The 13,603-nt window shown below is 39.9% G+C and overlaps 1 protein-coding gene and 1 pseudogene across 1 annotated transcript in view; one reads left to right on the top strand and one right to left on the bottom strand.

Moving 5' to 3' along the window:
* LAMC1 (laminin subunit gamma 1) overlaps positions 1–12,999 on the bottom strand; it is a 144,889-nt gene extending 131,890 nt beyond the window's left edge. Inside the window, exon 1 of the mRNA XM_069074394.1 lies at positions 12,591–12,999. Within this exon, the coding sequence (XP_068930495.1) occupies positions 12,591–12,984 (394 nt within the window). The 5' untranslated portion in view covers positions 12,985–12,999. The remainder of the gene's footprint in view (positions 1–12,590) is intronic.
* A 330-nt stretch (positions 13,000–13,329) lies between these two features.
* The window catches only part of LOC138151132 (5-aminolevulinate synthase, non-specific, mitochondrial pseudogene), an 88,565-nt pseudogene continuing 88,291 nt past the window's right edge, over positions 13,330–13,603 (top strand).

The following is a 13,603-nucleotide window of genomic DNA, read 5'->3' as shown; positions in this document are numbered from 1 at the left end:
TATAAGAAAAAAAAAATCAGAGTCCATGAGTTTTGCTTCCTCGTTTTGGAATTGCTAAGGAAAAAAGGTATATATTTGTACACTAGTGAAGAAGGAAGAGAAAACAAATAATTAAATTTTAGCAAATGGGAATAAGGAAGTTGGGGTTTTTTTTGCCTTTTGGAGGGCAACTGGGGGTAAGTGATTTGCCCAAGGTTACACGGCTAGTTTTTGTGGGTGTTAAGTCCTGAGGCCAGAACTGAACTCAGGTCCTCCTGATTGCCGGGCCGGCGCTTTGCGCACTGCGCCACCTAGCCGCCCTCCTGACGAACTTTTTTTCAAAGAGTAGCGCTAAGTTTTTAAAATACACACCACGTAGCTAAACATTAGCTGGATATTAAGGAGTCTGAGACCTTCTCTGTTGTCTTTTATATACACAAGACTACCATTATTTTTCATGATTTTTTATTCTGAAAAGTAGAAAAATTGGGGAAAAAATAAAAGTAGAAGGGCTAGGTCTGTGGTGATCCTAGTGGTAAATCTTTTACTTTATTTGTTGCTTCCTCTCCTTTCCTTTTCTTTCCTGCGCCCTACCCCTCACCCCTGTTAGCAAAGTAGCATCAAACCGTCTGAAACCAAGTTAAGAATTAGAATTAACTTCCAATAAAGGGGAAACTAAATAGAACCAGAGGTATTAGTAGGGCAGTTTTATCTTCAGTGATGTCAGATAAAAGTCAGAAACTGAACTAGATTCAGCAGTTCTCAGTCAGGAAGGAATCTTGGATAAGGTAGGAAGGAGATAATGTAGCATTTCCTTGGATAAAATAAAAGCATTTACTACCCTTCCGGAAATGGGTTACAGTTAACACTTTTACCTATCAACATACACTGACAAATCCCAAGGTTTTAATCTACAATTCAATGAATTCCTTGGAAATTCCTTTAAAAAAAATTAACTGCTTAAAGTTTTTCCTATCCAACCATGTTGTTTACAGGTACCCCAAGCAATGGCATCAAAGCTTTAGAACCACACATTAAGTAGTATTCTAATTAAAAGAGTAAAGTCAAATATGAAAAAAAAAAAATTATCCTCTACTCCCGCCTCCAATACCCCTAATACCCAACAAGACTTTCACAATTTGGGCCTTTTTTTTCTTTAAAAAAAAAAGGCTTTATAGGTAAATAAGTATTCTGAGAAATGGGTGATTTGTTCTTTGTTTTGATGTTTTCCTTTAAAATCCAATCTAATAAACTGCTTATGCTAGCATTCAAAGACTCTCCCATCAGTAATTTCTCTCCAACACATATACAAGCTCAACGTTCATAAGAGACTTTAGAATTGAAAGGAACCTCAATCTAGCACCATTCCAGTAAACTGACAGTGGGGTAAGAGGGTTGCCCATGCTCTTTCAGGGAATAACACAACCACTATCCACACTGAGGCTCTCTGACTCTAAATATTCCAACTTTCACCCACACAACTCTTTGGAAGCTGCCTTAACAACTTTGTGGTCCTCCTACCAAGGATGTCCTCCCAACCAGCTCCATACCAGGGATTCTTGACCCATTTTGAGGCCATGAACCCCTTCTCAGAACATTTTTAAATGTATAAAATAAAAAAGGATTACAAAGGTAAACTAATTATGTTGAAATACAATTATCAAAATATTTTTAAAGCAATATCACAAACACCATATTTAGAACCTCTTCTCTCTACCAATCCATGTCCTTCACTGAATATTGTTTCTTGTGTTTCAATTTCAATTAACTAAAAAAAGTAGTTAACAAAAAGGGTCCAAGCTATCCTTTGAGGTTTACTATACATTACTCTCCGTCATGCATTCACTCTAGACAATCAGGCCAACTTATATACAACATTTCATCTGTCATTGTGCTCCCCCCCGCCCCTCCCCACACACAAACATACCCTCTCTCTCCTTCAGGGGCTAATTCCTCCCCACTTCATTCCCCTCAACAGGATTAGAACTTAAAAAATTCTTGAGAAAAGGGTCTATTTTATTCTTGCACAAGCCCCAGTATGTAGCAGTGTATGCCATATATTAGGTGCTTTGAAAATGCCTTATTTTTGGGGCAGCTAGGTGGCGCAATTAATAGAGCCCGGGCCCTGGAGGACCTGAGTTCAAATCCGGCCTCAGACACTTAACACTTACTAGCCGTGTGACCTTGGGCAAGTCATTTAACCCCAACTGCCCTCCAGAAAAAAGAAAATGTCTGATTGATTCATTTGTTAGTTTTTCCAAGAACAGGTGAATAGTCAGCCCAAGAACTGTTTTTCGGCTAACCTTAAACCCATGCTATTTCATCTTTATCACTTTATAGTGATACTATGTGACCTTATATCTTATAGTAATCAAACATATGAGGTCATGTTTTACCCCCCCCCCCAGACTGTAAGTTCCTGCAGGATAAGGGATAAAACTTTAACTTCTTTTGTATCCTCAATAGCATATACTATGAAATTTTTCTCCACAGAGCTATGTACATAAATTCTTGAGTGAAGCACTTTTCACACCAGCTATCTAACCAAAGGCTTTTGTACACCACTTTCATTATCATCAAAAGTCAAGAAAATGTAGAACATGTAATGTGGGGTAGGAAGGAATCTTAAAAGCATCTTGTTGGACATGAAACAAAATCGGAAAAAGTTGAATTGGGAAAAAAGACAAACACTGGAGTAAAAATTCATAATGAAAGAGTGACTGCCCCTAAAATGTATAACAGCTACTGCTTAGCAAATCTCATTAGACAGCATCATCTCCTCAAGTTATCATCCTCAAGTATCTCTTTTCCCTTTCACAGCCAAAGTTCCAGAAAAGAAGACTACATTTGTCTCCATTTCCCCTCACTTCACTTTTCCATCCTTTGAAATTTCATTTCCAACCTTGAATCAAATCAAACTGCTCTTTCAAAAATTACCAACGATCTCTTAATTGTCATATCTGATATCTTGACCTCTATGAAGCATTTAATGCTACTGACAACGGTAGCATTAAAATTCTCTCATTTCTGGGTTTTTGTGACACTGTTCTCTTTTGGTTCTTACTCCTACCCATTTAATTGTTCGTCCTCAGTCTCCTTTGCTGGACAATTGTGCATGTTACAGTTCCAAATCTCAGTGTGCCCCCAACAGTCTGGGTTGGGCACTTTCTCCTTTATTCTAGATATTCTCATTTAGGAACGTAATTGATTCCCCTATCCTCATGTAAATGACTCCCAGGTCTATACAGTCAGTCATAGTCCCCTTCTTTAATGCCAGTCACACATTGGACATTTAGAAGTACAAGGGACTCTGCAAAGGATGTTTGAGACATCTCAAATTCAATATATTCAAAAACAGAACTTACTATGTTTCTTCTCAAACCCAATCCTCTTCCAAACCTTCTTACTTCTGTTGAGGTCACAGCTATCCTTCAAATCACCCAAGTCTGTAATCTCCATGTCATCCTCAACTCTTCACTTCAATCCACATCCCCAATTAGTTGCCGAGTCTATTATCCCTATTTTGCAGCTGAAGAAAGCTCTCCCCAAAAGACTGTCATCATCTTGAGGTCAAGTACTATTTCATTTTTGTCTTTATATCCCTAGTACAAAGTACCTGCTAATAAATGTTTGTTGATTGGCTGACAAACAAAATAAGACTCTGGAAAGCATCTTTCATAGTGAGTTTGAGGAAAAAAATGTTTTAGCTTTCACCACAGAGTTAAATGACAAGTTGTATAAAAGCCACAATTTTGACCAGAACACATACCAAGCAGAAACAGTCTTAAAGAATTCCTTGAATGTGCACCAAAACCACAGAGAAACCTGTTATTTCACCACTTCAAACCACAGTTGTCAACCAAAGCCATTACCTGCTTAAAGTAAGGCAAAAAGACAAAAAAGCAGCTGTGCTCTCAGCACACTTCCTACGTAGCAAGCTCAGACAAACTACTACACACTCTACCTCTCACCAATACACTGGTGGTGCTTACCTGGATGCTTTTCCACAAGTTTTCTTGTACCTTCCCAATAAACCAGTCAGTAGATAGGGAGCTAGAGAAGAGAGTATGGTATAATGGAAGGAACCACTAGACTTCTAGAACAGCAGGAGACCTAATTTCGAGCAAGAACCCTGTCATTAACTGGTTGAAGGACCTTAGACAAATCACTTAAATTCCTTAAATCTGTTTCTTCATTAGTAAAAGGAAGGGGCTGGACTAGATGATCTTCAAGATCTCCTTGAGTGATCACTAACTGAATCCCAGGTTCCCTCTTCAGATACAATACCACACAGAAAACAGAGAAAAATGTAAAAAGTGATACAAGATTTCTAAAAGCAAACTCTCAATGTACTGATCACTTAAACTCAGTTAACTTGTCTTTTCAATCACAATCAAGTGTTTTAAGCACCTACCATATGCCAAGCATTGTGCAAGTTCAAAGAAAATAATACTAACTCATAATGAACTTACCTTATTATGAGGGAGAGAAGTACATATAAAAATACAAAACAAAACATAAAAGTTAATAAATAAATAAATGAATGAATAAATAAATAAATGCACAAAGTAGCTAAATACAAGGTAGTTTGGGAGGGAGGGCACAAGAAGTTAGAAAGAGGGAAGTCAGGAAAGAAAGGCCTCTTGTAAAAGAAGGTGCCTGAACTCCATCTTAAAGAGGCTCTATGAGGTGGACACAAGGAGGGAGTACATTCTTGAGCACATGGAATGGCCAGAACAAAGATACAGAGATGAGATGGAGTGTCACGTGTGATGAACAGAATGAAAGTCAGTGAGACTCAAATGCTGAGTGTAGGAGATGGAGTATTGTCCAATGAAGCTGGAAAGGTAGTCTGGAGCAAGACTGTAAAAGGTAATCAACAGGGGTGGCTAGGTGGTGCAGTGAATAGAGCACTGGCCCTGGAGTCAGGAAGACCTGAGTTCAAATCCAGACTCAGACACTTAACACTCACTAGCCGTGTGACCTTGGGCAAATTACTTAATCCCAATTGCCCTCCAAAAAGCAAAAAAAAAAAAAAGTAATCAACAAGAGTTTTTATTTTATTTTAGAGGCAATAGAATGCTGCTAGAATTGACAGGGGAGTCACATCATCAAATCTGCACTCAAGGAAAATTACTTTGGCAACAATGCACAGGATGGACAGAAGTGCGGAGAGACTTGAGGCAGACCGACAGATTAGGAGACTGCTGCAATAACCTGAGCAAGAGTTGGGAAAGGACTGAACTAAAGTGGTAGTTATGTGAGTGGAGAGGAGTCATGAGATATTCTAAAGGTAGAAAAGGCAAGACTTAACAACTGAATGTACATGTGGGGTGAGGGAGGGTAGAATCAAGGATAATGCCAAGATTAGGAAACTGAGACAGTGGAAGAATGGTGATGTCTTCAACAGACATAGGGAATGTTTGAGGATAGGAGGTTGGAAGATAATGAGGTTCAGTTTTAAACATGTTGAGTGGGTTTAAGACGTCTACTGAATATCCAGTTTAAAAAGATTACTAAGTAATTGGTGATACTGAAGCAAGAATCTTAGGAGAGACTGGGATAGTTAAAACCCTGAGAGCTGATGATGATACTAAGAGAGAGCATATAAAGAGAAGAGGCCATGACCAAGACCTTGGGGAACAACCACAGTAACACAGCATGATACGAATAATGAACCAGAAAAGTAGATACACAGAGAAGCAACAGTAACAGGTGGAAGATGAGAGAGGAAAGAATAGTGTCATGAAAACCCAAAGAAATAGTATACAGAGAAGAGGGTAGCCAAAAAGCCAAATACAGGAGAAAGGTCAAGAAGAATTAGGACTAAGAAGAAATAACCAGATTTGGCATTATCACTGGTAACTTTGGAGACAGCAGTTTTAGTAATGAAGTCAAAAAAACCAGATTGCAAAGGGTGGAGAAATGAGAAAAGCAGAAGTGGAGACAGTGAGCTTAGACAACATTTTCAAGGAGTAAACAATGAGTAAACAGCTGATTTGTTTATTTCTACATTCCTTTCTTCTACCTTTCCAGCTCTCATCAGAGCTTCATCTTCTCACTTTTCAAGCTTTCCCTCCATCCGAAATCAAAAAGCTGTTTAAGTGCCTGGACGTGATACCAAGTAAACATCAATTTATCCACATTACACAAAAGGAAAGCACTGCTAATACAAAGAACATTTACCAAATGGTTTTCTGCAAGATCACAACCATTTAAGGAGAAAATTAGGTAAAATTTATCTCTGAGAAGATAGATGCAGGAAACAGAATATCTCCATAGACTTTACTGTGCAAAGTCAAGCTGATGATAGAAAGCATCACATGAATTGTGCCTTGTCACCATCCTAGTCAGCAAATGACTCAAGATTATAGATTCATGGGGCGGCTAGGTGGTACAGTGAGTAAAGCACCAGCCCTGGAGTCAGGAGGACTGGAGTTTGGTTCAGACCTCAGACACTTAACACCCACACAAAAACACTAGCAGTGTAACCTTGGGCAAGTTACTTAATCCCAATTGCCCTCCAAAAGGCAAAAAAAAAAAAAAAAAAGATTATAGATTCATACTTGCATCTCCTTTCAAATAATGAAGAATGGGTTTCACCAACTTGGATTCAAAGTTCTCATACTACAAGAGCAGAGCACAATGCCCACATTATTCCTAAGTACAACCAAACAAGATTAAAATGTAACTGGAAAGTATTTAACAAAAAGAATAAAAATACAATAAAACATAGATAATGTTACTATGTGGTTTTCTAAGTCAGTGTGTGACTGGGATTTTCTGTACAGTTTAGTGGTCCCCATTTCTATCTGAGTGTGAAACCATTGCTATAGAGGCTGTCCATTTAGAGAGGAGAGACCAAAAAAGGCAGGGGAAAAATATAAACTTAGAAACAAGGAAGCCTATCACTCCTTAAAGCTTTAAGAGAAAAAAAAATTGAAGTTTTCAAATTTATTTCCCTTCCTTGCCATCACTTCCTCCTACCCAAAGAGATATTGGAGCTCCTCTGTTTTATTTTGTTTCATAAATATGGAACTTGCAACACGAGGGTGACTGTGTCTCTGGTTATTTTAGGCTGGCTCCATGGCAGATCCTACTAAAAGAAAAGTGGATGTAGTTAGTGTCACACTACAGTCTGGTAAAACACTAAAAGAATTCAGGCATTCTTATAAATTATTTCTCTAGTCACCTCTACTAATTTAGCAGCTGTCAAATTTAGCTGCCAAAATGAGCAAACATCTAATTTTATCATCTACAAGGATAATAAGAGAGGAAAGAAGAGGAAGCAGTGAAAGAGCATTGAACTTGACCTGAGTTAGAATCCAAGCTAATGGATATAGACAAGGAAGGAGCCTCAAAGTCCACCCTCTCAGGTTACAAATGAGGAAACCTGGGTTCAAACACACACAGTAATAACTATCAGAATGGGGATCTGAACTCAAGTCCTCTGACTACAGAGCCAGTGCTCTTGGATTAAACTAAATCTTTACAATTCCTTCCAACTCCAAATCTATGATCCAACGATTTCTGCCTGACCAAAGAAGCAGATTTTGTATGTTAGTGCAAACAAGAGAGGCAAAGTAACAAAAGTCACAGAAAAATCACTTAATATTCCACTTGGAAATAGTTACTTCAAGAGAGGATCATAGAATTAAAGTGAGAAGGGTGCTTAGAGGTCATCTAGCCCACTTCTGTCCAAGATTCACTTGCTCAAGGTCACAGGTAAAATCAAATTAGGTAAACCATTTTTAATCTTCTCTAGAGAATTTTTTAAAGTGAAAACAGATCTCTTAGCTTTGCCACTTTTCCCCTAAAACTAAAATTAGGTGGTTCCAGAATGCCCATTAGACACAGCTAAATGCAGTGAGCAAAAGAAAGATTTGTCTAACAAATTAGGGAGCATCACTTGTTTAAGCACTATAAAATTTGAAGTCCTTTCTGATGAACCGTAAGACTTTTTATCTATGATGAAATTTGAAAAAGGAAGTTAACACCACAGTCTTCTCTAGAATCCTGCCTATACCCAAAATAAAAGCAGTGCCATTTACTGTATATAAAGCTAAGTGTCTACTTCAAGAATCAAACATATGAATGAAGTATAAAAATAAAATTCTGTAATGTTCATTTTTAAGGAAAAATAGACTCAAACATTGTATTAAGTAAGGATGATGTGCAAAAGAAGGATATAAAAATTCTGTTAACACGTATTATTTTTTTCAGAAAAGAAGCTTTACTAATTATGACTAATATGAATAAATACAATATATATTTGAGACTAGTCAAGAGAGCTAGCTGAATCTCAGAAAAATCTAAGTGAAAAATGATCTTATTAGCATAAAGTATTTAACTCAATAATATGATAAATAAGAATCACACAGAAACTTTAGAACAGCAATCCAAATGTCCAAAGGTCTGTTCTACAGTCTTTTAATTAGCCAGAGCTGAAAATTCCACTATGATGTTAAAAAAAAAAAAGATAATTTTATCGAGTATTGTTTGGAAAATGGCTACTGTAAATAGTAAAAGGAGATACGGGTTCTGATTATTAAATCTGTAAACTCCCTAAGTAGAGGAGTCCATGACCAACAATTTAGTACCCTGTGAAGACATTCAAGATACATGTAAAGAGGCCTCAAATAGTTAATGAACTTTGAATGCTGAATAATGCAGCTATCTGGAGGTAAGAAGGGTGCTATAAAGCAACCCCATCAGAAATCAAATGTTTGGTTCTATACACTACCCACCCCACCTCATGCCTCCCTGACTTAGAAAAATGAGATTTAAAGAAAACTGATGGCTCAAAGAAGAGAGATCTTAAAACAACTATATAACTACATTGAACTGGTTGCCTTGGAAGTAGATCTCTTTAAGTACTCCTGTTGAAACCTGCAAAATGTAAATCAAGCCTTTGTGAGACTAACTAAAATAGAGTTTCCCTTAGGGTTCTACAAATACCACAGTGAAGTCACTGAAGTGCTCAGCAAGTCATTCTGAAACCTACACTGAACCAATTCTCCAAAAGTTTTCTTGAAAAAAATTCTTATTTCTTCAACAATTAAATATTTCTTGAACCAAAAAGAATAAACCACTGCTATATGTCAATCATTCCAATTTAAACGCATAAATACTCAAATGTAGCTTAAAATGCCTCATCCCCATCACTATGTTTAATATGCATTTAAAAAGAATTTCAATCTAGATTGAATGTTAACTTTCAGATGTCAGTTCTACACTGTACCACCACCTCTCATAATTTTCGTCTTTAAAAGGGAGTCTGATTTTTAATTATTTCTAGAAATCCCTGAAAGATGCCAGAATTATTAAATTAACAAATGGGGTTATTTCATAACAGAAAAATCTCCAGCTACACACTCTATCGACTATCTTTCAGATATGGGCAAAATTGTCATTTAAAAACAAAGAGATCACATTTTTCTTATGGATAGAAGTTATAAAAAAAAAAAAAAGGAATTCTTTGAAAGAACAGTGCCTGGCTGAGAGCTCTAACATCCAGCAGTTAAGAAAATGCAGTGATGGCTCCACAGCAATGGTAGCTAATTATATCCTACAATACAAAGCACTATGGATCACTGTATATGGCATTTAAGATAGGCTTCTGCAGAATCAACTGTTGATTTCCTGGCTTTCCTACAACAGGTGGTGATAAATGTTACAATAACATAATTTGAACTTGCTTTCCTTTGGGAAATGTTATATCATTCTAAAAAAAAAAAATTCCAGTTCAAATAAGCTTTGTAATCAGTGGCCACCATGAATCTGATTTTGCTCACTTTAGAGCTGTCCATTCAATGTTTAATAATTATCTCAGCTGGAACACTAGAAAAACAGTTTTCAGGACCTAACAGATCTGTACACTATCAAAAACAGAGCACATTTGTCTGAAAGCATGGAAGATTTAGTAACTGCACAGTCACATAACCTGAATTCATAATACATATCAGATACTCTTAAAATCAGCATGCAAGCTGGCAGTTGAAGCTCTACTCTTCACCAATTTACTAGTGAGTATTTGATTTGCAATGTCTTATTTTACTTTTTTTTAATTTCCAAAGGAATCTCAAAAAAGACAACATTAGAATCCCTACTTTCAATGCAAATTGTATTCAACTGGTTTTAAAACACAATACCTAATAATTAATATCCACATGAGGAAAAAAAAATCTTTTGGTCAGTCCTCAGTCAATAAACATTAATCAACTCCTTCAAGCACTGTGCTGAGCACACATAGTAGATGTTTAATAACTAAAACACAACAATTTTTACCCCACATTTTCCTCCTCACTAAAAAACCCCCACACCCCAAACATTTAAAAAAATTCCTCAGGAAAAGCAAAGAGTAGTGAAGAAAGAGTGTGGTCCAGGAGTGAGAACATACATAGTCTAATCCTGATTGCAGATTTTTTGATCCTTTGTCCAGTGTCCATCTTTACAATCTTATCCTGAGGATTACCTCCTACATCCTAAATTCTAAAAATCTCTGATTTTTAAAACTATAAAAGTTCAAGTATACAGTAAGTGTCCAAGATGACTAATAATTTTTTTCAGAACTTACTTAACCATAGAGGTTTAGAACTAAATGTTTTCATGAATCAATCACTATAACAATAATTCTGAACATGGAGACAAAACATTTCATGGATGAAAATTCACAAATAAAATAAGCAATTAAAGTCTTAAATTCATGTGCACAAAGACTACACTTAACAGCACTTAAACATTTAAAACTGCACTAAGACTTTTGTGACACCCTTAAAGAATGAAAAATCTGTGTTTTGGTCACAGGCATACCAAAAAGCATATTAAAAGTTAAATAGGCATGTTATATTAACAGTCTGAAAGGTTAACCAACTTATGATCAAACTCCAAGTAGTAATTTAATAGGTGAAAATCTTCTCTCTCCATCCAATCCTATATAATCAATAGGTAATGAAGCAATCAACAAAGAATAACTAAAGTTTTGTCTGAAAGAAGAACCTTAGTCTATATAAAGTCTAACATAGAAAACCCAAGATCTACAAATGTACATACAAAATATTCTAACCCGAAAAGACATCCCAACTGAGTACTTCCTAAATTTGGTCGTTTCCATAAAGGGCCAATACATTTCCCAATTTAGAAATGGACAAGCTGAGACTTATTTTTGTTTCTGAAAACAAACCTAGAATTTCCTTAAGTTAATATTTAACAAGAAAAATGACAATTTTTTTAAATACAGAAACTTGTTTTTGTGCTAGGATCAAGTATGCCACTGGGGGAAAAAAACAAATCAATAGTAATATTATAAACGACAGTTGGAGGAATCCTTCTTCCCTAGACTTCTCAAAAAGCACCTGTTCTAAACTATCCATAGTTCTGAGAGTTTCTGGTGCATTTTAAAAAGTTCTTCCTCCATCTCTGAAATTATAGCCACCTCACATTTTTCTCTTAATGTAAATATTATTTTTATCAGAAAAAAAATTTTGATTTCCTGAAAACTCAAGACCAAAACAATTTCAAAAGTGATGAATCCTATTCACTTCACAAAACTGACCTGTTAATTACAACTTTTTAGTTTTATTTTTTTAAAGGCAGCACTTCCTGTATTCCAGATGATTGCCTTTTTCTTGGAATCTTGGTGCTCAGGAAAGCTAAGTGTACCAAAGTAAATACCAATTTGATGAAAGAAAGGAAAAGAACAATCAGGGGCAAAAGTGGCATTCCCCTACCAAACTTCCATTTTGAAATACCACATCTATGAATATCAGTTTTAAAGATTTAGGCTGCCTAGGAATAACAGTAAAAGAGTAGGTCAGGGGAGTGTTTGTTCTCTGGAATTTCATTAAGCGGTAGCTATGATGCAACCAGGTCTCCGATCCTAAAGGGTTCCTAACTCTACGAATCTAGATACTTGTAACTAACTCGTCCACTTTTAACTACCGTTACTGTTTTGCTTACATCTTTTACAAGTTTAAAGAAATATTTAAAAGATTAAAACTATTTTAGATACAACAGCAGATCAAACTTTCCCAACCTCCTCCCCCTTGCATTAAGAATCATTTCCATCCATCCCTTCCCTGATTTCCAAAAGATTATTTAGACGTTTCTACATTCACTTGGCATCAAAGCATGGGAAAATACTTTTTCTCTGGCTCGTTTACACACATCGGAAAACTGTTTCGCCAATTATAGTGGGTACAGACCTTTTGTCTTCCCCGTAGGGGGATTAAGCACTGAAGCGGTTTTGTGGTCCTTAATTAAGGCTCAAAAGCATAAAGGGACAATGACTTTTAAAGTAAATCTGTGTTTCAACTAAGCACAGACAAGGGAGGATGGGCAGGAAAAAGGCACTTGCTCCCCCCCTCCCCCAAGTCCCTGGCTAAGACCCTTTACGGTCTCTGAGGCAAAAGAGGTAGCAGACCCTCCCTCCCGTAGGGAAGGAGGGAGACTCTTGGGCTGGAAAGTCAGGGAGGCGTCCCCAGGGCTGGGAGAGCGGATACAGGGATGCCCCACGGGGCGGTGGGGGGTCGGAAGGGAGGCGCCCTTGCTGGGCGGCCGCAGGGCCCCGGCCAGGTCCCGCGGCTGGGGTCGGGGTCGCGCTTCGGACTTACCCAGGTGCAGGGTGAGGTTGATGGTGCTGGGGTACTGCACCCCGGCCAGCATGGTCTGGCTCTGCCACCAGGTGGTGTCGGCCTGGTTGTTGTAGTCGGTCAGGTAGACGGCCCCGTGCGCCAGGTGGGGCTGCCCAGCGTCGCACAGGTGACACGACTTGGTGACCCCGGTCACCCCGGTCTGCACGCAGTACTCCTCGGGCGGGGCGCCGCACGTGTTGGTGGCCACCACGGTCACGTTGAAGGCGGCGTTGACGAACTCGGGCATGCAGCGCTGCGGCCGCCCGCCCTCGTCGGCGCACTCGTCCATGGCCGCCGCAGCCCAACCCGCCAGCAGCGCGGCCGCCAGCAGCGGGGCCAGCGCGGCCAGGGGCCTCGGCGGGCTCCCGCGCATCGTGCTCCGCGCGGCTCGGTCCGGGAGGGAGCGCGAGGTCGAGCGAGGCAAGGCGGGCGCGGCGGCGGCGGCGGAGGCTGGCGCTGGGAGAGCTGCGTCCGGCGAGCCTGCCTCTCCCAGAGCTCCGCTGCTCGCTCTAGCCACCCCCTCCTCGGGCCGCCGCCGCCGCCGCCACCACCCCCCTCCTCCCCCTCCTCCCCCTCCTGCTCCCTCCCCCTCCCCTCTCCCCCCCGCCCCCCGGGCAGGGACGGCCGTCCCACACCCTAACCCACACCCCCGCCCGCCGCCGGCCCCGGACTTCCTCGCGCGTACCCGCGCGCGCGCCCCCGGAGAGCACCGACAAAGATGCTCGGCGGAGAGGGAGCGGGCGGAAAAGGTCGCCCGACAGCCCTTCAGCAGGGGCTGGCGGCGGCCCTCGGGCTCTTCCTGCACCCTCCGCGCGCCATGGACAGCCGGCCCCGGCGACCGCGTCGGGGGAGGGGGAGGGACCGGGAGCGTCTCGCGCCCCTAAGTGCGCGCGCGCGCGTTCGGGGCCGGGGAGGGGGTGCGAGCGTGAGAAGAGGAGGAGGGGCAGTGAGGGTCGGCGGGGTAGGGTGGAGTGGAGGAGAGAAGAGGGGGG

This window comes from Petaurus breviceps, unplaced genomic scaffold (assembly GCF_028583685.1).
Source record: "Petaurus breviceps papuanus isolate PSGF00001 unplaced genomic scaffold, PetGlider_PUasm1.0 90895, whole genome shotgun sequence".
Taxonomy (NCBI): domain Eukaryota; kingdom Metazoa; phylum Chordata; class Mammalia; order Diprotodontia; family Petauridae; genus Petaurus; species Petaurus breviceps.
The sequence above is the reverse complement of the archived record's forward strand: the minus strand, read 5'-3'. Positions and strand labels throughout refer to the sequence as shown.